The 26272-nt window shown below is 43.5% G+C and overlaps 1 protein-coding gene across 4 annotated transcripts in view; it reads right to left on the bottom strand.

Moving 5' to 3' along the window:
* Positions 1–261: 261 nt before the first annotated feature.
* LOC147458629 (pre-mRNA-splicing factor ATP-dependent RNA helicase DEAH10-like) overlaps positions 262–26272 on the bottom strand; it is a 46116-nt gene continuing 20105 nt past the window's right edge. The window contains exons 1-7 of one of the 4 annotated variants that reach the window (XM_086510095.1): positions 2840–2898; positions 2599–2759; positions 1851–2036; positions 1535–1766; positions 1259–1449; positions 1040–1174; positions 262–927 (exon numbers count right to left, since the gene is read on the bottom strand). In XM_086510095.1, the coding sequence (XP_086366221.1) occupies positions 738–927; positions 1040–1174; positions 1259–1449; positions 1535–1766; positions 1851–2036; positions 2599–2633 (969 nt within the window). In that variant the 5' untranslated portion in view covers positions 2634–2759; positions 2840–2898 and the 3' untranslated portion in view covers positions 262–737. Of the gene's footprint in view, positions 928–1039; positions 1175–1258; positions 1450–1534; positions 1767–1850; positions 2037–2598; positions 2760–2839; positions 3044–3146; positions 3544–3635; positions 3850–26272 lie in introns of those variants that run through there. The other 3 variants (XR_015187771.1, XR_015187770.1, XM_086510097.1) reach the window with 3 other exon arrangements.

The raw sequence follows: 26272 nt of genomic DNA, 5'->3' as shown, positions 1-26272 counted from the left end.
GGTTTTACTTTGTAGTTAATATCCCAAGAGACCTCAAAGATCTTTCGAACGAGTCCTGAACTCGAGACCTATCATTCAAGAGAACAAATTTAACTTTTAGTATAAGTCACAAGCTGTTATATCTATACTTCAATTCTCAATGTAAACTTGGAATCCTTGTAATTCTTTCACTATGGGACCTTGTATATGCTTGCCATTAAGTTAATCGAGTTGCATGGACCTTGCGTGAAGACGATTTTCTTCGAAGAGGAAGGACCATCCTTCAAGGCCACTAATTATGGGTTATCACAAAATTAAAAGTAACGATCACAAGTTCAAACCGTATGGGCCAACCCCAGTTTGATCATGTTCTCAAAACTCTATTATGAGCCTATGCTACATCATTTTGACTAAGATTGGTGTAACAGCGCACCAAAAAAAATAAAAATATCGCATAATTCCATTGTTAAAATTGAGACCATAGCAAGCAGTTGTAGCTTCAACGTGGACAGCTTTTCTGGGCCTAAAATATCATAAGCAAAAGAAAAAATGTGAGCTGCAACATCAGCACAACCAATAACCTGAAGTAACATGACAACCCCGGTATACAAGCTCAAACATTTACACACATTCTTGAGGCATTTAAATCTAAGGAGAAAAGCAGCAAACCGCATGATATGCCACGGTTGCATGCCAAGAGAGACACTAGGGCTTTCAATCTCCTTACTGCACAGGAGAAGCCAATCAAAGCTTAATAATCAGGCTGCCAACTTTGTGACAAAATATTGGGAGGCTAATTCTGGTAGCCAGGCTGAATCTATGCGTGTAACATTCCGGATGTAGTGTCGTGTGGTGCAGACAAGCTCATTATAGATCAAACAATCAGGTTTCTTTCCGAAGAGAACTGATGATGGATGGACAAAAACAGTTTGCCCACTCGACATAGCCCTGCCATTCTCGTAAGAAATCCACGTTCAAAAGTATGCAGATAACCAAACCTCACTGTGGCAGAACAATTGTTTAGTATTTAAAGAACAGAAGAAAAGCATAGGATTGATACCTGTAGGAACCATCTGGCTGTCTACGAGCTGTATTGAGGAAAAAAGCAGCAGTCAAACACCTACGAAACTGCATCCACTCTTCCACACAAGACACCGTGGACAAGCCCATGCCAGGCAAATATCTTTCTATTTGTCTGTGCAAAGAAAAGAAACATAAATGCTCTGGACAGCCATAGCTGAACAGCAGCTTGATCTTAGCTGCTTTACAAGGTTCTGACCTGTAAATATATAATGCCCGTCTAAGAGACCGACCATTAATGAAGTTCTCTTTGCACCATCGCGAGTTGCCTTTGCCTGGCACATGTCCATTACCCGTCTTCTCCACCTCGCTAACATAAGCATGAAGAACATTGACCAAAGTTATATGGTCACCATCAGCACATAAGAATCGCTGCTTGGCAGCCTTGGCCTGAAACAGAGAATTGACTGAGGGGAGAAGCATTTGACAATGTTTATCCGAATAACATTCTGACTGTGCAAAGCAACTAAAGTACCTCCTCTAATTTCCCACGAGGTTGGTAAAAGATAGACTCCACAGAAAGCATGGCAACTAGGCCCAACATTTCAGCAGAGCACTTGTATTCACAGGATATAATCACAGCCTTTGCATAAAGAGGCTCCACAGGAAAACGAGACATCTGGAAGCCTAGTGGGTCTGATAGCTTTCCTTCATCTGTCAAAGCACCAAGGATGTAAAGATGTTCCAGAGATTTTCTAATTGCTGTGCTGCAAGGGGCAACAACAAATCCGTATAAGCCTTGACAGTAGTTGAGAATCTGATGGCATTATTAACTTGGGCCTTAAACTTGCCTAGATGGCTTGTCCATAAAATCAAAGCCAAGAATATCATCAATACCCAAAGCTTTCAGCTGCAAGACAACACTAGCAAGGTTGCATCTTTTTATTTCAGGGATTGAAGCATCTTCCAGCTTATAAAAAGTATCCTCTGTGTAAAGTCGAAAACATTTCCCTGGCCTTTCACGACCTGCACGACCACTGTTGAAGAGGTTACCATACAAACAGATTCTCTGGTTACAAAACTACAACTCTGCCCTACCAATAAGTCAGTAAAAGTGACCGCACTGGACACCTAGCTAATAGCAACCAGAAATAAGAGCAAGTTAAAGAGCTAGAAACGCTGTGCTGCCAATAACTAGGGTGGAGTAATCCCAGTAGAAAGCACAAAGAGCAGCCAGAACATAGAGCAATTGGCTGACAATCTTCGGCATTATGATTATCCAGCCCATTTAGCAGATAGAACAGTGTCCTGTTTTTGTCTACTTAGAAGTAGGGAAGTGGACCTATTCGGCAGCTAGCAACCGAAAAATACTGAAGGTTTTTGCGAACTCACATTCTTCACACCACGATAACTGACTGCAGATCGTCACAAAACATCAGGAAGGTCTTAGCTATCCTGGTCTAATCTTGATTAGTGCTCCAAAACGCAGAACAAGTTACTCAACACAAAAAATAACTCCACAAAAAGATGTCTGGGCAGCTGGACAGGACCTACACTCGTCACTACCTAAATCATAGAAAAAGAAAATCCCTCACATACCTTCGTTGTAGGGCCTGGGCTTTTGACACAGGCATAACAGATAAAGATTCTACTCCTGCTCAAGGGTTGAAAATGCGTGCTTTCACTAAACCCGGATCAATCACATAACACACTCCAGGAATGGTCACCGACGTCTCTGCTATGTTAGTGGCCAGTATGACCTGCAAGACACAACCGAAATTACTAAAGACCTGCAAGCCTTGCACCTCCTAGTGACAAACAACTCAAATAGCAGATATACCTTGCGTGATCCTCTAGGAGTAGTCTTGAAAACTTGCATCTGTTGGTCGCATGGCAGGGCTGCATAAATAGGAGCTACCGTGAGCTTTAAGGAGTCAACTGGTAAATGAACAGAGCGTTCCAGTAAGAGTCGCTCAACTGCCTCAATTTCTTCTTGACCTGTTAAAAAAACTAGGACATCTCCTGCCTTTTCTTCCAAGTGCACCTTGAGGATAAAGACCAGAGAATATTTTGGAATTTTAAATTGTGAAGATTGAAAATTAAAAATGGCCATTAAAAGTGGGTCTTTGGGCATGAAAGGTCCTGACCTGGAAAATTGTGATTAGAACGGCATCAAGATAATCTGGCTCAGGCTGATAAGTATACAGAATGTCAACAGGATACTGCCTTCCCTGAATATACACAGTCCTTGCATTATCAAAATACTGGGAAAATCCTTCCGCATCTAATGTTGCAGACATAACTACTAGCTTCAAGTGACTAATTCTGGCTTGGTTACAATTTTCACTGTGCTTAGAGATGGCCGTCCTCTTACTAGAATCAAATTGTCTGGTTTCTGTAACAGTTTCCTGCTTTACAGCCTTCCGCATTTTCTGCACTGCTTTGAGGAGCCCCAGGAGCACATCAGTATGAATGGTTCTCTCATGGGCTTCATCCACAATAATGACAGAGTAATTGCGAAGCAGTGGGTCCAAAAGAGCCTCCCTAACGTTTTTTTGAAGATGAAACCGACCCATCAGTAATTGTTTCGGTAGTCAAAACAGAGGACAAAAAAACAAGAAGCAACTATCGCACACCTGAGAAGCATTCCATCCGTCAGATATTTAATTACTGTTGCGGCAGAAGTTTTGTCTTCAAATCTGATGGAATAGCCAACTTCTTGACCCAAATCTACTTCCATCTCTTCAGCTACGCGTGCCGCTACTGTGACAGCAGCCACTCGCCTAGGCTGAGTGATGCCAATTTTCCCTCTCTCACAAAAACCTCCAGCATGAAGAAACTGTGGTAACTCTGGAAGTAAGAAAGGCGAGTTCACCATCACAAACAATACTTACAAATTGGCCATCCTAGCAAGCACCATCAACACTGGCATCACTTTTGATTGCACGAAGATATAAATATTACATATGCAGAAAGAGAAAGACTCAAGTACACCTCTAATCTACAAACACAAAATGCCGATATTAATTTGATATTCTCAAGAGTCAGAGATCAACTAGAGGGTGAACCGTGAAAGTGTTCTTCATCCATCCACTGAGCGACAAGATACCTAGTCAAAATCCTATCATTGAATTTCCTCTCTTCATGAGCAAGTATCAATCCAGTAAAATAAATAATCGTAAGTCGAGAGCATTCTCCTTCCAATGATTGTACAAGTCTAACGGAATTAGATTATTAAGGTGGTGAAATAAAGTTTGTGAAAAACTTTGCCAATCTGTTCTAAAGAATTCCCTTGTTAACATTTTCTACTACTTGGAACAGCCCATGATACAGAATATTTTTTCCTCTCAGACCACAGTAGAACCCAATCACCAACTTGTAGTCGCTTGTTGCCTTATTTTGTTTCGCTTAAGATTTCATCAAAGCTTGTTTCACATAACAATTGCAATAACCTCACCTTGTACAAAGTGATCCTCTTCAAAAATTAGCAGTACAAAGCAATCCCCTTCAAACTCTTGTCTTTGGTATGAGAACGGTCCGTTTTTAGATTACTCAATGATTTCAAGGGGTGCCTTGCTTGTGTTAAAGCAGATTCACCCAGCGGGAGCTATACTGATCATTCTTCTGACTTGCAACACACATTTTCTGAGAAGTATGTAGTTTTCGATGAAACAAATGTTGGGTTCAAGGCCTAAATAACCCCTTTTTGTACATTTTTATACTTTGTCCAGGTTCAATATGAACCTGGACACTTTTTTAAAGGTCACTTATAATAAAAGTGGGAAAACCCAAAACTCACTTATTGAGTTTTCCCCAAAAACGTGAGCTCTCTCTCTCTCCCTCTTCGTTCTGCTAGCGCTTCCTCTCATGCTGGCTTTCGCCACCCCTCTCTGCACACACATTGCACATCTTCGCGTGCTCTATCACTTGCACAAACCGCCGCGCACTCAACAACTGGTATCAGAGCCAAATTAGGGTTTCAGAAGCTTTGTGCAGGTGGCTGGACAGTAGGCAAAAGGCTTCTCTTGCGTCAAATTTCCGCTTTCATCGCGAAGCCCCTTGCTTCCGGTGTCACGTAGGGTGATTAGGGTTCCCTAAACAGCCTAAAACAGGCTGAAATTAGGTCAAAACAAGTAAAAACCAGAAAATTACAGGTCAAAACAGCAAAACGCAGGTGTTCTAAATCGATTCCCATGAATGCCCCACTCAAAATAGGTCCATTTGATGCAAATTGATACGCCAAAAGAATAAATTTGCAGAAAATTCAGAATTGGACTGTTTTTATGTACACAAATTGAGGTTTATGTACGCCTTTTATGCAAGTACGCATTGGGGATACTTTTTAATTGCTGAAATTTTCAACACATTGTATGCAACGTGCGATACATTGTGATCACTGGAAATTTTCAGATTTTGTGTAGACACTTTCTGCTGCATTTTTATCCGTGCAAATGGCCTCTACTTCCTCGTCGTCTGATGCCAAGAGCTTGATGGAAATCAAGCGATTTGACGGTACAGGTTTCGACCTATGGCAGGACAGGATGCAGGGGATTTTGTTCCTCAAGGATTGTGAGGACGCTCTTTTGGCTGTAAAGCCTGAGGATATGCCGGATGAGGATTGGGCCAAGCTTAACAAGAGGGCAAAGGTCTATATCAAAATGGCTGTGAACGATGACATTCTAGTGGACATAAAGGGCTTGGACAGTGCACATGCAATTTGGCATAAGTTGAAGGCCACTTATGAGAATGCCACCCCTGTGAATCAGATGCATTTGATGCGCAAACTGGTGAACATGATGCTTGACGAAGCCAAGTCGGCTTCTGAGCACTTAAGTGCTTTCACCAGTGTTATGAGTCAGCTACAGGATACTGGGCTTCAACCTTTTGATGACAAGTTGAAAGCCATATTTTTGTTGATGACTTTGCCAGACTCTTGGGAAACGCTTGTGGTTTCTTTGAGTAATAGCCCCAACCTCACATATGATGGAGTGCGAGGCTCCATCTTAAATGAGGAAATTAGACGCAAGTCTAGTGGTGGGGAAGGTGGCAGTTCTGCTTACAATGCGAGAGGTAGAAGTCAGAAGCAAAATACAGGTACCAAGACTCAAAACAGAAGCAAAAGCAAGTCTAGGGATAAGAATGTGACTTGTTACCAGTGTGGCAGAAAAGGCCATAAGAAGCCAGATTGCAGGTATTTCAAGAAAGAGCAGGAAAGAAAGAAGGAATCGCAGGAGAAGAAGAAGACAGAGGATAAGAAAGGGGAAAAATCAGTAGGCACCTCCTCCAAGGATTCGGAGACTGTCAATGTATCCTCTAGTGTGGTTATCACAGAGTTATCCGACAGTGAGGAGATCTTGGTTGCAGCTTCATGCCCCTCAAATTTTGTTGTAGCAAATGCAAAAGACATGCTTATCTCACGTAGAGATGTCATTGATGCATTGCTAAGTGCAAATGATGGCCTTACACAGTCTTGGATAGTAGATTTGGGTGCCTCATTTCATGTGACTCCATCTGTGGAGTGTTTTGCTTCTTATCATGCAGGCAAGTATGGCAAGGTTTACCTTGGGGATAACCATGCTTGTGACATTGAAGGAATGGGCACTGTGCGCTTGGCATTAAACAATGGCCAAGAGTTTATGCTTAAAGATGTAAGGTATGTACCAGGCATCAAGAAGAGTCTATTGTTTGTTGGCCAGATGGATGCACAGGGTTATACAACCATTTTTGTTGGGGGTTCATGGAAGTTGCTTAAGGGATCAATGCTCATTGTCAAGGGATGCAAGAGTGGTACATTGTACTATTTACATGGCAAAGCTTCGCCTGGCAAGTTTCTTGCAGTGGCCGAAGTTGCTTCTCATTTGGAGTTGTGGCACAAAAGACTTGGCCATATGAGCCAGAAGGGACTTGATGTGCTCTCCTCTTTGAAGAGGGTTGATGTAAAGGGCACCAAGTTAGATTTTTGTAATGACTGTTTGTATGGTAAACAAAAGAAGTCTTCTTATTATTCTGGTGTCTCGCGCAAAGCTAATGCTCTTTATTTATTTCACTCCGATGTATGTTCAATGCCTGTTAAGTCTTTTGGTGGTGCATTATACTTTGTTACATTCACTGATGATTGCACTAGGAAAGGCTAGGCATATTTGTTAAAGAATAAGAGTGAGACATTTAATGCATTTAAGAGGTTTCATGCTTTTGTGACCACGCAAAGGGGTAGTAAGCTTAAATGTCTGAGATCTGACAATGGGGGGGAGTACACGTCTGCTGAATTTCAGCGTTATTGCGAAGAATATGGGATTAAAAGGGAGTTGACAGCCCCTTATAATCCATCTTCTAATGGTGTGGCTGAGAGGTATAACCGTACTTTATGTGGGAGGTTGTTGGGTTAAAGGCCTAAATAACCCCTTTTTGTACATTTTTATACTTTGTCCAGGTTTAATATGAACCTGGACACATTTTTTAAAGGTCACTTATAATAAAAGTGAGAAAACTCAATAAGTGAGTTTTCCCACTTTTATTATAAGTGACCTTTAAAAGTGGGAAAACTCACTTATTGAGTTTTCCCACTTTTATTATAAGTGACCTTTAAAAAATGTGTCAAGGTTCATAGTGAGTTTTGGGTTTTCCCACTTTTATTATAAGTGACCTTTAAAAAATATGTCCAGGTTCAATATAAACCTGGACAAAGTATAAAAATGTACAAAAAGGGGTTATTTAGGCCTTTAACCCAACAACCTCCCACTTGAAGGCATAAATGACGCCTTTAAGTTAACCAACTCCCACCAGCTGTATGCAATGCTCATGTTGAGCCTTAGCAAAACTCTTGGTGAGAACATCTGCAGGGTTATCCTGTGTATGGATCTTAGTCAAGCTGACTAGACCATCCTCCAATACCTGTCGTATGAAGTGGTACCACACATCTATGTGTTTGGTACGTGCATGAAACATGGCATTTTTGGCTAAATAGACAGCACTCTGGCTATCACAACCCAACACGGGTGTATGAGCAGGCATACCAAGTTCTTTTGCAACTCTGCCCAACCAAATGGCCTCTTTTGAAGCCTCTGTGGCTGAAATATATTCAGCCTCAGTAGTACTCAATGCCACAATTTTCTGTAACCTAGAACACCAAGAGATTGCACCACCAACAATGGCAAATACATATCCACTGGTAGATTTCCTGGTATCCATGTCACCTGCCATGTCTGCATCACAATATCCCTGCAACTTTAAGTCACTTTTGCCATAACAGATACACTTTGATTGTGTACCTTTCAAATATCTCAGAATGCATTTCACAGCTTCCCAATGTGCTTTGCCGGGATTGGACATGTATCTACTAACAACTCCCACTACATGGGCAATGTCATGACGAGTGGCAACCATAGCATACATAAGAGAACCACAAGCTGATGCATAAGGGATTCCCTTCATAGCATTCACTGCCACGTCATCCTTTGGGCAATCGGCTTTGCTAAGCTTAGTGTATGGAGGTAAAGGTACTCCAAGAGGCTTAGCATCAGCCATATTAAACCTATCAAGTACTTTTGCAATGTACCTTTCTTGAGATAAAAACAACAATTTCAGCTTTCTATCTCTTTTAATACGCATGCCCAAAATATGCTCTGCATCACCCAAATCCTTCATAGAAAATGTTGAATTTAGCTTACGTTTCAGAGCATCAAGACTAGTCTTATGTTTCCCGGCAAGCAACATGTCATCAACATAGAGAACAAGTATGATGGGACTACCATCTTCATCCCTTTTCGTATACAAACAATGATCTGCATGGCTGCGTTTAAAGCCTTGAGACAGCATAAAAGTGTCAAACTTCTTATACCATTGCCGTGATGATTGTCTAAACCATACAAAGCCCTTTTCAGTTTGCATACAAGTTCCTCACGTGTAGGAACTACAAAACCTTCAGGTTGTTTCATGTATATGTCCTCTTCAATGTCACCGTGCGAAAACGCTGTCTTTACATCCATTTGATTCAATTCCAAATCAAGCACCGCAACGAGAGCAAAAAGGAAATGTAAAGTTGTAAGCTTTACAACGGGAGAAAAGATTTCTTGAAAATCAATTCCTTCTTTTTGTGCATATCCTTTTGCAACCAAACTTGCCTTGTACTTGGGTTTTTCATCCACAATCTTAATCTTGTATACCCATTTGTTAGGAAAAGCCTTTCTCCCTTTAGGCAATGGCACAAGATCCCAAGTATCATTTGCATACAAGGATTTCATTTCCTCTTGCATTGCAAGCTCCCACTTACTGCTTGACTCACATGTCTTTGCCTCTTTATACGTAAGAGGCTCTCCCTCATCTGTCAACATAACATGATGCAAAGAGGGCTCAAAGCGCTATATCAACCTTCTGACACGAGTAGACCTGCGTACCCAATGATCTACATTCTCAGGCACAGGTTCTACATCAGGAGGCAACTCATTTTCAGCATGCTCATGCTGCTGAAAATCATTTTCAGCCATGACAGGTGGCTGTCCATCCTCATTTGGAGCATCTAAATCATGTCCTACCTCTTCTGGCTCAAGGTTAACCGGCTGATTATCAATTTCAGCTTGCGGTAATGCATCCTGAGGCTCTTTTTCAACATCAATAGGTGGCAAGAGAGGCTGAAATTTGAACAATTTCTTGTCAATTTCAGAAGATGTAGCATTTTTCAGCAATTTAGCCTCATTGAACACTACATCTCGGCTGCGTAGTACCCTCTTAAACTGAGGCAACCATATCCTATAGCCCATTTCACCCTCTTCCCCATAACCTAGGAAGAGTCCTTGGATGGACTTGGCATCTAGCTTTGTCCTCAAGTCATTATGAACATGGACAAAAGCCTCGCAGCCAAACACTCAAATGATCATAAGAGGCAGGTTTGCCAGACCAAACCTCCTCTGGAATGTCATTTTTCAGCGTACTGTTAGGAGAGCGATTGCATACATGAACTGCAGTTTTCAAAGCCTCTCCCCAAAACCCATGAGGGAGATTAGCCGTGGACAACATGCAACGCACTCTCTCACATAAAGTACGGTTATACCTCTCAGCCACACCATTCGAAGATGGATTATAAGGGGCTCTGATACCAGTTGATGAGCGCGCGGCAGTGTGTGCAAGTGATAGAGCACGCGAAGATGTGCAGGCCTTGAGGCTTGAAGCGGAGACACTGTGCTGCAAAAGGGAAGCGCTATTGCGAAGAACATGGGATTAAAAGGGAGTTGACAACCCCTTATAATCCATCTTCTAATGGTGTGGCTGAGAGATATAACCGTACTTTAAGTGGGAGGTTGTTGGGTTAAAGGCCTAAATAACCCCTTTTTGTACATTTTTATACTTTGTATAGGTTCAATATGAACCTGGACACATTTTTTAAAGGTCACTTATAATAAAAGTGGGAAAACTCAATAGGTGAGTTTTGGATTTTCCCACTTTTATTATAAGTGACCTTTAAAAAAAGTGGGAAAACTCAATAAGTGAGTTTTGGGTTTCCCACTTTTATTATAAGTGACCTTTAAAAAAAGTGGGAAAACCCAAAACTCACTTATTGAGTTTTCCCACTTTTTTTACAGGTCACTTACAATAAAAGTGGGAAAACCCAAAACTCACTTATTGAGTTTTCCCACTTTTTTTAAAGGTCACTTATAATAAAAGTGGGAAAACTCAATAAGTGAGTTTTGGGTTTTCCCACTTTTTTTAAAGGTCACTTATAATAAAAGTGGGAAAACCCAAAACTCACTTATTGAGTTTTCCCACTTTTTTTAAAGGTCACTTATAATAAAAGTGGGAAAACCCACAACTCACTTATTGAGTTTTCCCACTTTTATTATAAGTGACCTTTAAAAAATGTGTCCAAGTTCATATTGAACCTGGACAAAGTATAAAAATGTACAAAAAGAGATTATTTAGGCCTTTAACCCAACAACCTCCCACTTAAAGGCATAAATGACACCTTTAAGTTAACCAACTCCCACCAGCTGTATGCAATGCTCATGTTGAGCCTTAGCAAGACTCTTGGTGAGAACATCTGTAGGGTTATCCTGTGTATGGATCTTAGTCAAGCTAACTAGACCATCCTCCAATACCTGTCGTATGAAGTGGTACCGCACATCTATGTGTTTGGTATGTGCATGAAACATGGCATTTTTTTGGAGGATGGTCTAGTCAGCTTGACTAAGATCCATACACAGGATAACCCTGCAGATGTTCTCACCAAGAGTCTTGCTAAGGCTCAACATGAGCATTGCATACAACTGGTGGGAGTTGGTTAACTTAAAGGCGTCATTTATGCCTTTAAGTTGGAGGTTGTTGGGTTAACCGTTAAAGGCCTAAATAACCCCTTTTTGTACATTTTTATACTTTGTCCAGGTTCATATTGAACCTGGACAAAGTATAAAAATGTACAAAAAGGGGTTATTTAAGCCTTTAACCCAACAACCTCCCACTTAAAGGCATAAATGACGCCTTTAAGTTAACCAACTCCCACCAGCTGTATGCAATGCTCATGTTGAGCCTTAGCAAGACTCTTGGTGAGAACATCTGCAGGGTTAGCGCGCGGCGGTGTGTGCAAGTACAAAGTGGAAATTGTTTTCTTTGATTGCCAAACAGTCTATCCAATATGGATGAATAGATGAGGACAGTTTGAGATTTGTCCCCATTCTATCAAATGTAAAATTGTTCCCATATTACTCCATACTTCCCTCCAAAAGCGACTAGTCATCTCAAATCATGGTCATTGACAATAAAGGATCGAACTTTCAACCTCTTGAGGCTAGAAGATAAGAGCAAGAAAAATTGTGCCATTAGGGTCCATCTTTATGTTCTTTTAAGCATAAAGTAAGATTGTCTACTAGGTCTTGTTAGAATTTTGGAGGTCATCTCCTGGATTTTTCTGCCTAGATCTTGAGAGTGAGGGCTTCTTTGTGGCAGTGCCCGCCTCATGAGGCTTTTTTACAATGTAGGCATCACGGGGGATTTTTACCACAAAATCTGGAGTGTCACTTGTGGCCTTTTTGTTGGGCGCCCTATTTTGATGTTTTTGACCCTTCATACTCCCATTTATTTGGCATGGGTTATTGAAATGTGGGTCGGGGATTATTGTTACTTCCCTATATATGGGTTGGGTTTCGAGGGGGGGCGCTTTCGCATTCTTGCAGATTGTAGAGTTGTGAGCCTTGTAATCTCTCTTGTGAATAACAAAGTTTGCCCCGGCGGGACACGAACAAAGAAGCCTGTCACGTGCGCACTGCACTTGTGCCACGGGGACAAGCTTCTGCTAAAGTCTAGCATCAGTCTTAGCTTAGGACCTAGCCTGGCACCCTTGTGAGCCTCTAGCAGGACGTGCATGTCTAGGCTGGTCATAGTTTCTCTTGCACAGTACAATCAGTCAGCATATAGGCATTCAAGCGTGTGAACCGACTTTTATGTGCTCACTTAATAGTCACTGACTTTGGCATTTTTATTGATATCGAAGTCCCAAGAAGTGAATGCTCGACCCAGCTTGCAGTGCCTATATAGGCAGCCCTTGGGCGCTAGAAGGGGGGAGAAGAAGAAGGAGAAGAGGGCAGTACTTGCAGCACCCGCAGCATCAGCCTCCTCTCAGCATTTTCTCCCAGAAGCAGTTCCAGCATTTTTCAGCTATCATCGCCCGCGTTTTCAGCATTCAGCCCTCAGTGTTTTCATCAGATTTTAGCCCATAGCCTCGTCATGGTTGCAAACCCAAGCCATCAACATCATTAGTGTTTCAGCAGTCAGCCCTAGCCTCGCCGTACAAGCATCTCTGCCAAGTATCGTCGTCGTCGTCGTCGCCGCATACCAAGCATCTCCAGAAGTACACGCGGTATCAAGCACCAAGTACCCGCAGTACCGAGCACTTAGACTCTCAAGTACCAAGCATCCACAGCAGTACCCTCAGCATCTACTACAATACCCTTTAGTATCTCAGCAGTACCAAGCATCTGCATCAAGTACCCATTAGCATCTCAGCATCTCAACATTTAGCATCATTGTATCAGCATTTCTGTGCAAGAAATGAAGCAAGTACCTTGCTCTGGCAACAGAGCAAGGGGACCCTTGAGGGTGGTTGGGACCCAACATGTCGTGTCATCTCTCTCTCTCTCTCTCTCTCTCTCTCTCTCTCTCTCTCTCTCTCTCTCTCTCTCTCTCTCTCTCTCTCTCTCTCTCTCTCTCTCTCTCTCTCTCTCTCTCATCCCAGCCACTCTCTTTCTCATCCTGCACGCACGCATGCATTGAGCTATGGCGACAGAAGATGGTAACAACCCGTCCCGTTATGTTAAGCTTGTGAAGGAACAGGAAGCTTCTGAAGACATCAGAGAAGGCGAGCTCAACCAACCCATGCCCGTTCCCGAGGTCATAAGCGCTTCACCAGCTTGCAAGCCCCATACAAAGGCAACCTTCATGCATACAAACAAGCAGATAACACAAATGGAAAGGGAGATGAAAGAATGGAAAGCAGATACGGAAGGATGGTGGAAAGAGAAGGCCAACCTTCTTCAAATGTTCCTCGACGAGGGTGCGCAATGGAAGAAGGAGAAAGCAGACTTGCACGCAGAGCTACAAGCACTTAAGACGGATTCACAAGCACTCAAAGAAGAGGTCTCAGCCCTCAAGCGAGAGCTGGTTGATAGAGCAAGCGGTGGACTAGAGGAAGGGGAATTCCAGCCCCGGGTGATAGAGGAAATCGAGGTCATCAAGGAGCAGGTACAGATGATCAAAGAAGAGGAGAAACAAAATGTGGTAAAGATGTCTTCGTGGATGGATGCGATCATGAAGACACAGAAGAAGGCGGATGAGGCCGAGAAATGGATAGAAGTCGCTAAGAAAGGGAAAGGGAAAGAAACCACATCTGTCCCCACTCCTACAATCATCACCATGACTCTAGAAAAAGAGCAACGAAGGAATACTAGAGCTTTGCACATACGAGTCACCGGTCCAAAAGACCGAGATGATGTGGAAGGGGAAGTCAAAGAACTTCTCCGTATGATGGGTAGTGAGGCTACTCATACAAAGGCATGGAGGGTAGGGAAGAAGACACAAGGAAATGGGGAGATTTCAAAGGAGAGAGCTTTAATCATGCGTTTTTCATCCGTGGAGGCAAAGAAGGACTTCTTGAAGAGGCGTCCTACACTAAAGAAAACGGGCATATTCCTTGGAGATGACCTCACTCTCACACAGCTTGCGCATATGAGAGAGGTAATGCCAGAGATTCAAGCAGCAAGGGAGAAGGGAAAGACGGCCTTCTACAGAGATGGTCGGGTGGTGATTGTAGACCGGCGCTCCACATGACGGTGTGAGACCTATGGGACCACATTCAAAGTTGCCACCTGTAATTGTAATAGATCTATGCGCCTTGATGTGGGTGCTTTTGAGGATAGTTTTATGGGAAGAGACATCGTCTTCTACTCTGAGACACATCAAGCACCTGACAGTCTATACCTCACATTAGTGGATACAGATGGGAGACAGCCTGTAGACATGTCATGTGACACATCCAACCCTAGGTGTCCGTGGACAAGCTACAACACGACAAGGGTTCAGTCAGTGTTGCTAAATTGGCTTTATCTTACAGAAAAATAATTCTAAATGAATTATTGGATTTATAAGTGAGAGGGTTTTCTCGCTTGGAACACCAAGGAAAAATGATTCTAAATGAATTATTGGAATTTTAAGTGAGAGGGTTTTTCTCACTGGAGACATCCGAGTACAGAGTATTCCTAGTGCGTCAGTCAAAGTAATGACGGGAACACTGAGAATGGGAATATCTGTAAGGCCACCAGGAACGGGTACTTCTGATGCGTCACATCGGATGGCTGACAGGGAGCATCGAGAAGAAGTATCCGACCATTCGGGAACGGACATCTCTGATGCGTCATAGGATGGGTGACATAGAGCATCGCGAAGGAGATTGTACCGTAAGTTCGGTAGGAAAGGACTAGGTGATGGGTATTCCTGATGCGTCACAAGGTGGGTGACGGGTGCATCGGAAAGGGAATATCCATAGTCGGGAGGAAATTCCGAACTGTGTTAGAATTGTGCACAAGGAAAAGCAAGCACTTGAATGAAGATGGGTTCAGAGGAAACTTTGAGGAAAAATAGATGCTTCCTGAGAAAGCGGGATTGCTTTTCGGGAAAGCAAATGCTTTCCCGCGAGGAAGTCTATGTCTGCATTGCAACTGTGCATGTGATTGCATCCAGGGACGCCTGGGAAGTGCTGTGAAAGCATTGTTTTTAACTTACAAGGTTTTATTGAGTTTTTGGGCAGGTTCGTACTATTTTTAAAATATGACGGCCGTCCACTTAATAAGTGGGCAGCCATCTAATAAATAAGGCAACAGATCAGCCAGCGTTTTCTCTCTCTCTCTATCTATTTCTCTCTATATCCTCTGGCTTCAATATTAAGTGATAAATTTTATTTATCCGAGTATATTTTATATTGCTATGCGCTCCCGTTTGTGACAGTGGTATCAGAGCATGGTCTCCTCTCTTTTTCTGTAAAGGAGGACGACTCTGGGAAGATACGGAAAGAAGCCATGACAAGCCAAGAGAGAAGTAAGCAGGCGGAACCCTAAGCCCTGCAAGGAAAAGCTCGCAGAGTTGGAAATTTTTTTTTTTTCTCTCTGCAAGAAGTCGACACAAGACTTGGGATTCTCTGCGAAGGTGACGAGCATGATGCTCAAGAACCTAGAGAATCCAAGGAGCGGAATGCTCGAGATCCTTCAGAATCCAGAAAATATCCATGAACGTCAATCCCTAACTATAGCCATGAAATCCTGTCATTTCGGGAAGGATATGAAGAAGGTCTTTAGACCTAGGAATACTTCCAGTCAAGCTTGATACTTTTGACGGAAGGGAAGATGCCGCGAAAGCTACCGCTTTCATTCGACAGTTTGAAGTTGCCTTTGCAAACGGCAATTTCTGAAAAAGCGTCGAAGATGAGGCATGTGACCAAACACCTCAAGGGGATTGCAAGTACTTGGTGGTATACCAAAGCTCTGCAAGGAACTTACAACAAGACTTGGATTCAATTCAAGGCTGAATTTTTCGACAATTTTTTTTCCTCTACGCTTTGAGGAGGCATTCAAGAAGATTGGGATTGGTTTGCCCAATAGGAACACGAGCGAGTCAAAGCAAGTAGTGGTTCACTCTTGCCAAGGTAGTTCCATTTTTTATCCTCTCTGAGGAAGGAAAGATGAACAAATTTAACGAAGGACTTTTGCCCGAATTTTGTAAACGCATCTGCAAGATACTTAAGGAAAGATGAACAAATTTAACGAAGGACTTTTGCCCGAATTTTGTAAACGCATATGCAAGATACTTTGCAGTAGATGGTGGAGTCAGCAATAAAAGCTGATAGTGTACACCTTAGTGTATATAGCATACAATCCCCGCAGTGGGAGAAGAACCATTGAACACAGAAATAACGAATTTTTGTTACCTCTCCTTGAAGGATACACTGCTATCCGGAGAAAGTTTGGAGTAAGGGAATTCAATCTAACTCCTGAGTTTTTGAATAGAAGACCCTCCAACTTTAAGTGAGAGGGCAGGTTTTCGATCAAAATTACATCTTTGAAGAAATCATAAAGTGCATTGTACTTGTTTGCTCTTTTGCACGAGGTATGGTTATGTCTAACCGAGACTACTCACTCTCGAGTGTTTATGAGAGCAGGATCAAATTGAAACATTGTTTTCTGAGATGAATTGGTTTGCTTAACTAGCCAGAAGGTCGACTATTGATCTGGTATCCGGTAGTTCTCCAACAAATTACCTGCTATTGCGGGTAGGAAATTATGAAGAAACCATTCTGAGCTTTCTAGCAAAGAAAAGCTTTCATTAAGCTTGAATACTCTTTAAGCCCACACCCCCTACCCGATAAAGGAAGATATGATAGTGCTTTTCGCACAAGTGAATGAACACTCTCTTTACAAGGGAAGGAACAAGTGATGACTACGGCCTGTGCTCGAGGAATCCAAGGATTGAAATCCTAGTTTATTTGATGAGCGGGTTTTGCTCTAAGATCGAGCCAAGGGATCGTCAGGTTGAGCGTCTTCGCTCTAAGGATCTTACGAAGGGAAGGTAATTTCCCAGGTTCAACGAAACTCTAACACAGCTTAAGAATTATGTATACTTTTGAGTACATGGATAACACACGAAGATGCAGACCTATGCCAAGGAACTGGACGAGAGTTTGTTATACTCTCTTGAGCGCCTTTTTGCGCGCAAGGATATTCCGACACGACAATCTCTATTTGAGATGTGTTCGGTAGAAGGAATTTGAGTTTCTCTACGGAGAAGAGGTTTTATGATGGTCGTTGATCATTGAGTACGCTATGTGCCTTTACCATTACAGTAGCAACTTTTGGTTGCGGTATATGTTTCTCCATGAGCAGATCAAGTAGCATTTACACGCTGCTGAAATAAATTCGAATTATTATGTTCGTAAGAATATAGTTCGCCAACCGTTTCAAGATGGTAAGAATTACATATGAGAGAACATCCCTGAGAATCAAAGAGGGTTCGCTCTATTGTGAACCGGGTTTGAACGTACGTTCAGAAAATGCTATGGCTAGAATCCTATCTGCCTGAGATTTTGCAAGTTGTCATTGATGCTTGCAAGGTGAATCATTTTTTATGATTTGCAAGAAAGAGACGCTAATGGACGTCGGGAAAACACTGCTAGTGGTAATAACTCGCAGGAGAATAAGATTGGAAGGAAGTGCCGCCGTGCACAAGGAATCTTCGGATTGGAACCGTTCGCCTACGTTGAGCGACGGCCGAGAACAAGAACCTTCTTTAAGGTGATCGTAAATTGTGAAAGAGACATCGAGCTTAATGCTCTATGACTTCGGCATTCCCTATGTGGGAGGACACAAGAGGTTTAATATCCTCAGGACTAATAGCGCAAGGTTATGTGCAAGGACAAAGACCTAGATTGATTTCTAAGAGGATTATTCTTCTCGGGATTGAGAACGTGGAATTGAGTTAACAGATTCTCGAAAGACGCGAATGACGAGTTCTTACATGGCTGGTAAGTTTGATGATTGGTGAAGGATATCCTCTGCGTACTAGAGGAAGGAAATGAACCGGTAAGGTAAGTATTGAATTTTTAAGTAATTTAATTTTTAAGTTCTCTTTTGAGAAAGAACTAACTCAACTCACCATTGAGCAAGATTTGGAATCTTTCCGGTTTCTCCCCGGCAGTTCAGTTGGACCTCTACACTTGAGGACAACTGTTTATAAGTGAGAGGGATGTTGCTAAATTGGCTTTATCTTACAGAAAAATAATTCTAAATGAATTATTGGATTTATAAGTAAGAGGGTTTTCTCGCTTGGAACACCAAGGAAAAATAATTCTAAATGAATTATTGGAATTTTAAGTGAGAGGGTTTTTCTCACTGGAGACATTCGAGTACAGAGTATTCCTAGTGCGTCAGTCAAAGTAATGACGGGAACACTGCGAATGGGAATATCTGTAAGGCCACTAGGAACGGGTACTTCTGATGCGTCACATCGGATGGGTGACAGAGAGCATCGGGAAGAAGTATCCGACCATCCAGAAACGGACATCTCTGAAGGAGACGGATGGGTGACAGAGCATCGTGAAGGAGATTGTACCGCAAGTTCGATAGGAAAGGACTAGGTGATGGGTATTCTTGATGCGTCACAAGGTGGGTGACGGGTGCATCGGAAAGGGAATATCCATAGTCGGGAGGAAATTCCGAACTGTGTTAGAATTGTGCACAAGGAAAAACAAGCACTTGAATGAAGATGGGTTCAGAGGAAACTTTGAGGAAAAACAGATGCTTTCTGAGAAAGTGGGATTGCTTTTCGGGAAAGCAAATGCTTTCCCGCGAGGAAGTCTATGTCTGCATTGCAACTGTGCATGTGATTGCATCCAGGGACGCCTGGGAAGTGCTGTGAAAGCATTGTTTTTAACTTACAAGGTTTTATTGAGTTTTTGGGCAGGTTCGTACTATTTTTAAAATACACCGGCCGTCCACTTAATAAGTGGGCAGCCATCTAATAAATAAGGCAACAGATCAACCAGCGTTTTCTCTCTCTCTCTATCTATTTCTCTCTATATCCTCTGGCTTCAATATTAAGTGATAAATTTTATTTATCCGAGTATATTTTATATTGCTATGCGCTCCCGTTTGTGACAGTCAATCCAGTCAGTCTAGATCTAGAAGTGTTCTGGCACTTTTGTGAGTCTGTTCGCACACCGTGCATGCCCAGTCACTTGGTGTAGATGCATATCCTCTGGTTGCACACAACATGATCATAAGCATTCCCATCAAAATCCATCAGAATCCTTCAGGGGAATTTTCTAGTGAATTTAGCCTATTTTCCCTATTTTTGACATTTTTCACTTATTATTTTTAAGTGACTTTTGTTGGAAAGTAGGTAGGGCAAATTGAGTAAGTTTGTATATAAGCAAACCTACACTAGCACTAATAGGCAGAAGAGGTAGCAGGAGCACCTTGCACAACATGCAACTTCTCAGCAAGACCAACCCCTGCGACAACTCTGGTGTTTTCTCTCAATAGAAGGCCTAGCGTTTTTGCACCAGATCAGCCAGCGTTTTTGCACTTGCAGATTCCCGGCGACAGTAGACAGCAGATCAGCCCTAGCGTTAGCAGATTCCCACAGCAACACAGCAGATTTCCTAGCGTTAGCAGGTTTCCCCGCAAGATCAGTTTTCAGCCCTAGCGTTTTTGGTTTGCAGAACAACCTCAGCGTTTTTGCAGATCATCGCGACAAAATCAGCCATAGGACCAGCGTTTTCAGTTTTCAGCCTTTAGCACTCGCAGAACAAGTCTGGAACCTCACAGATCTCACCTTCCCGCAGCAGTTCCTCGCCGCACGGTGGGATCCATCGAGGTTTACAGTTTCAGCCTGGAAAACGCAGATTTCAGCATCTGCGTTTTCAGCGCGTCGTCGTCGCATCGTCGTCATCGACATAGAGTCAGAACTCAGGAGATAAAGATTTGCAGATTTCAGCCCTTAGCTTTTTCAGATTTCAGCCCGTCTCGTCGTCGTCCTCACCGTCGTCGACAGCGTCGGCGAGTCCAAGCATTGTAGAGATTTGTGCAATCATAAGTAGACGGCTCTCGCCATAGACAGTGGGGCCTTCGGAGGAGGGTTTTACAACGTCTCTGGTGTTGTATTCTCTTCTCTATCTTTCAGTCTCATGCACTTCCATTCACTGTGTCCATTCACTTTGTTTGTGTCCATTGCACTCTCTCACTAAAGGAACGGAAGGCTCTCCCTTCCGTAAGTAAAAGGAACCCTTGAGCACAGTTCGGAGCACTCATCTTGAGCAAAGTTCAAACATTCATTCCGCTGCACCTTACATTGGTATCAGAGCTTTGGTAGTGTTCTGTATCACTCAAGGAAAGAACCACAAGAACCACATAATTTTTCTTGCTTGTTGAGGTTGCACGAACATTCAAACATTCATTCCGCTGCACCTTACATTGGTATCAGAGCTTTGGTAGTGTTCTGTGTCACTCAAGGAAAGAACCACAAGAACCACATAATTTTTCTTGCTTGTTGAGGTTGCACGAACCCAAGTTCGCTTGGGCGTGTCGATTCCTAATCGTGTTTTTGAAGAGTGACAGGAAACCCAAGAAAGAAGGGCTTGTCCAGCCTCCCCTTGTGCTTCTTTTCACTCATTGAGAGCGGACCGTGCACTTGGCGGCCGGCCAATCCACATGAGGTGGGAAAAAGCAACCTTGGTGTGAGCGCAAGGCCGCCAAGGGGTGCGCCCGCGGAAAAGAGCAGAACTCGGGTGAAGAGAAGATCCTTCTCAAACACAGATTGCAAGCGAAAGAAGAACCTCAAGAATCCCAAGAATCCAAGTTCCTCATGAACTTAAGAACCCACAAGAACCTACAAGAACCCACAAGACCCCACGACTTCAGAATGGTCATCACTCGAAGCGGAATGGATACATCGCTAGGAGGTGATGAGCATGAGAGAGGCGAAGAAGAATTTTCCCCACCCGGAGGTTTTTCCGACCCTCCCCCTTCCCCATATACGTCAAGGATTGCCCTAACTCCTATGGAGGCTTTGGACCATATGTTTATGGAAAGGAAGTTAGAATGCGAAGCAAGAAGAGCAGAAAGAAAAGCAGAAATGGAGCGCGAACACCAAGAAAGAATGGCAGCCATAGCGCGTGAGAGCGAGCAAGCACTCTTGGAAGCCAAAGAAAGACAAGCCGAATTTGATCGCCAGAAGAAAGCAAGAAAGGCAATGAACGGCCGACACATGGAAGAGATGTTGCGACTTTTTTCTCAAGTGCAGGCATACTTTGCACAGAATCAGGAAAAGGAGCCTCTCTCAGTCTCTTCTTCTCCAAAGCATGACACACAGGATTTGCATGATTATGAGAAGCATGATGATTTGAATGATATGATGAGCATGATGATTTGAATGATAATGATGACCATGATGATTTGCATGATCAAGATGTGATTTCTCACAAGCATGATGAGTTGCATGAAGAAGATGTGATTGTTCACAAGAAGGATGATGTGTTAGTTGATACTTTCTCTAGTGAAGCTAACCTAATTGCAAAGACGATCAATCACAAAGACCCGATCTTGGCTCTCGAGCCTAGGTCCAAAGAACCCTTACAGAAAGTATTATGTGTTCGAATGATTAGTCAGCACGCATTGTACGAGTGTTTCATTCGTGATCGTTTCCTGTATTTTAGTCAGCGTCTTTATGTGATCCCTTTTCCTAGGCATGACATATTGTTGTACATTGAGCACGTTTCACTCATGAATGAGCACCAATGTATGCAGATTTTTCATGAAAAGCTGAAAAGTATGCATGTAAGGAAGTCACATTCCATGTCTCTTCCTTGGCACGACACATTTGTAGAAAGAGCACATGAAAGTATGAGCACCAAGCATGGGCATTTCCGTTGTGAATTGCCACAGTTGATTGATTTAGATCAGCAAGACAAGAGTCGATCTCATTGTTTGCGTGTGTGTGGTGAACGGTTTGGCACTCCGTCTCTTTGTTCATCTACATTGCATGCACAATCTTTGAAGAAGACAAGATTTTTTCCACTCACTTTACATTAAATAGGTATGTTCATGGTTTTGTGTTGGAAATGGTTTCAGGAATTCCCATCCATGGAGATTCTTGAAGAAGAAAGAAGCATGACTCTAGACGAAGTTGAAGCATCGAAGGAGCCACAGAAGACTTTGTGTCGCTTTCGGCGCGGCCCAAAGAAGAGGGCGTTGCAGACCTTTATGAAGTTCAAGTATCGCACGACCCACACATCAGAGTGGGCCGGCGAAGAGTCCCTTCCAAAATTCCGGATGCTATTGGCGATCTCCCTCCACGCCATACAGTTCGGTACCACTACCTCACTTTGAAAAGAAGGGGATGTCACGTGACACATCCAACCCTAGGTGTCCGTGGACAAGCTACAGCACGACAAGGGTTCAGTCTGTCCAGTCAGTCTAGACCTAGAAGTGTTCTGGCACTTTTGTGAGTCTGTTCGCAGACCGTGCATGCCCAGTCACTTGGTGTAGATGCATATCCTCTGGTTGCACACAGCATGATCATAAGCATTCCCATCAAAATCCATCAGAATCCTTCAGGGAAATTTTCTAGTGCATTTAGCCTATTTTCCCTATTTTTGACATTTTTCACTTCTTATTTTTAAGTGACTTTTGTTGGAAAGTAGGTAGGGCAAATAGAGTAAGTTTGTATATAAGCAAACCTAGACTAGCACTAATTGGCAGAAGAGGCGGCAGGAGCACCTTGCTCAACAGGCAACTTCTCAGCAAGACCAACCCCCGCGACAACTCTGGCGTTTCCCTCAACAGAAGGCCTAGCGTTTTTGCACCAGATCCGCCAGCGTTTTTGCACTTGCAGGTTCCTGGAGACAGTAGACAGAAGATCAGCCCTAGCATTAGCAGATTCCCACAGCAACACAGCAGATTTCCTAGCGTTAGCAGATTTCCCCGCAAGATTAGTTTTCAGCCCTAGCGTTTTTGGTTTGCAGAACAACCTCAGCGTTTTTGCAGATCATCGCGACAAAATCAGCCATAGGACCAGCGTTTTCAGTTTTCAGCCTTTAGCACTCGCAAAACAAGTCCGGAACCTCGTAGATCTCACCTTCCCGCAGCAGTTCCTCGCCGCACGGTGGGATCCATCGAGGTTTACAGTTTCAGCCCGGAAAACGCAGATTTCAGCATCTGCGTTTTCAGCGCGTCGTCGTCGCCTTGTTGTCATCGACATCTTCACCGACATAGAGTCAGAATTCAGCAGATAAAGATTTGCAAATTTCAGCCCGTCTCGTCGTCGTCCTCATCGTCGTCGGCAACGTCAGCAAGTCCAAGCATTGTAGAGATTTGTGCAATCATAAGTAGCCACTCTCGCCATAGAGTGGGGCCTTCGGAGGAGGGTTTTACAACGTCTCTGGTGTCGTATTCTCTTCTCTCTCTCTCAGTCTCATGCACTTCCATTCACTGTGTCCATTCATTTTGTTTGTGTCCATTGCACTCTCTAACTAAAGGAACGGAAGGCTCTCCCTTCCGTAAGTAAAAGAAACCCTTGAGCACAGTCCGAAGCACTCATCTTGAGCAAAGTTCAAACATTCATTCCGCTGCACCTAACAAGACAGGAAACACGTTCAGAGGGCGGGGCTCAGGAGGAGTGGCAGTGTTATTCAGGGAGGAGTTGCAGCCATTGGAGATGCTGAGAGAGCTGGATGTTGCAGAGACTACACAGGCATGGAGCCAGCACATGGATTATGTCACGACATAGCCGAGCAGTCACAAGACGAGCACCACGTGCCAATAGAAAAGAACAGACTGAACAGACTTTTAGCACTTCAATAACAACTAAACTGAGAGAGAGAGAGAGAGAGAGACGACACGCGACATGGGAGTGGCAGAATTCCACCCCAAAGAGTATTGGCCCCAAACCTTGGCGCTCCTTTCAGTATTTCTTTATATTGCATCAACACAGTACAAGCCGCTACTCCAGACTTTGCACCTTCTCTACGAAGCATGCCAGAGAATGAGCCCTTAGCACATATTTAAAGGCCCTAGGCCCCAGAAGCATTTTATAGTGAAAAGCCTTCAAACTCAAAAGCATATGGTCCAAAAGCGATGCCAAAAAGCTGCCAACGTAATTTACGAAAATTCGTACAGCTTACCACGTCATCAGCCAGTGCAAAACGCGGATATCCGTACAACCTACCACGTCATCAGCCAGCGTAATTTACGAAAATTTGCCATGTCATCAGCAACTATGCAATTTTCTTATGTGTATGTGTGTGTGTGGGGGTCCTGCTTTATTTTCTTTATGTCACTTAGGGCCACATCGGACGGGGTCCCCATAAGTTGGTAGGACTTCTTCTTCCGTTACTTCTTCTTCTTAGGGTTTAGGCCCCTTGGCCGGCATTTGTCAGTTGGCTCCATTCTTTAGGCTTTGACACGTCAGCAGTTTGTGATATCTCCCCTTCTTGAAAGAGAGTAATCGTCCGCGATTATAGCATATCTGCAAAACAACTCAAGTTAGCCCAAAAATTTTTGAGGGTCTTTCCGAGGGACATTCAATTTGCTCTTTTTGTTAAGGAGTTACCACCTTCTCCTTTCGGCTCTTTTGATCAAGGAGTTAGCTTCTCCTTTCGTCCAGATCGAAACTCTTGATATTCTGGCATAGTAAAATTAGCCATCACACCCAAACCGTACTGATCTTCCACGAGTGTCTTGATGCACTAAAATAACATACCTAGGCAATCTCATCCAATTAGGAATATTCAATAGTTGGCACATCAAAATGCAACACAAATGCTTACATATGCATGTTACAAGACATAGCAACATAAAGCCGCCGATGAACACCCCTCCCGCAAATAACCATCCAGGTCCGGGCCATGAGCTGTTCAACGACTCCCTCATCACTCCTCCCGCAAATAATCTAAAAAGGTTCGGGCCATGAGATATTGTCACGGGGACATGGCAGCTGTTAACTATGTCACGAGGACGTGGCAACTGCTAACTTAGTTGTTGGTTTCTTTCCAATGGGTTTTGTTTTATTTTTGAGACCCTCTTTTTGAAGTAGCAAACGGGCGGACATTGTATAGCCAATGTGAACGGTAGTTTCACCCGCAGACGGGAAGTGGTCAGCACTGGAATTCGTATAGTAAGAGGATGTCTAGGCTCATAGCAAGATCATGTAGGTCCCCCCATCGCACTTAGCAAGTTGGTGGACACTAGGAAGTGAACTCAATAAAAGCATAAAGTCAAGGTGGGACTACCAGCAGAAAATATCCGACAGTTGGGCCACATTGCATTTTTGGATGCGGTCCCAATGAGGATAGACGGTCAGATGACCACAGGGAGCCCAACGGAATCATTTCCTAAAATTTCGGGAACTGCTATTTTGGGCCACGAAATGTGTTCGCGTCATTACCTCCGGAATGACTAGGGGAACACTTTACAACTCTACCGCGGAGTCAACTGGGCGACTAGTCGGGAGATTTTTAGGCGGCAACCCCGAAACGGGCAAAACCTTGTAAATGCGCCAAGTGGCAATTTTTCAGAACTTGCCTCATGCAGAAAAAAAGGCGCTGATTTTTAAGCTGGGAGAGGCTTCATTTGGGTTTTTGTCACAGGTTAAGAGCTATGGACTGCTTCCTTTGCCTCTCTGTACAGTGTGGTGCCAGGAGTGATGCCCTACACGCTACACACTGCGCTCTCTCCCTTACGTGCAGTTATGTGATGCCCCACAAGAGGGCTTTTCATTTGACTGATGTACAGTTGTGTGGGTTCATGCGCGATTGCCAAGGCAAGAGCCTCTTGCACAGGTACTGGGTTAGCTAGTGGCTAATCCCCCGCAGGCACAAGTAATTCGGAGAGGTTTCACGTGAGAAATCTCGTCTGATTCAAAGGGCAAGTAGTTGTACATGTGCGGGAGCTCGAGGTCTTGCTACAGATGCGACCGGCACGCGAAACGGAGCCCAAAACAAGGAATTACAGTCTGCTGTGTATTTTTGCAGGTTTAGGGTTTCAGCCCTAAACGGTCCCTAATACCCCTAGGAGGTTCGGGGACGCGAGGAGACCGCTGTAGAAGTGATCTGGCGCATTTTTGGGGCAGAAAACAGAGAATTCAGCATGCTGCAGATTCTCGCCACGTTTTGCAAAGTGTCCGTATGCGTCGGGAAAGTCATCTATTGCATGGGGATACTGACTGTGAAGCGTCCTAGTACAGTTATGCTGCA

Source organism: Adiantum capillus-veneris, chromosome 4 (genome assembly GCF_014529385.1).
Source record: "Adiantum capillus-veneris isolate H3 chromosome 4, ASM1452938v2, whole genome shotgun sequence".
In the NCBI taxonomy this organism is placed as follows: Eukaryota; Viridiplantae; Streptophyta; class Polypodiopsida; order Polypodiales; family Pteridaceae; genus Adiantum; species Adiantum capillus-veneris.
The sequence above is the reverse complement of the archived record's forward strand: the minus strand, read 5'-3'. Positions and strand labels throughout refer to the sequence as shown.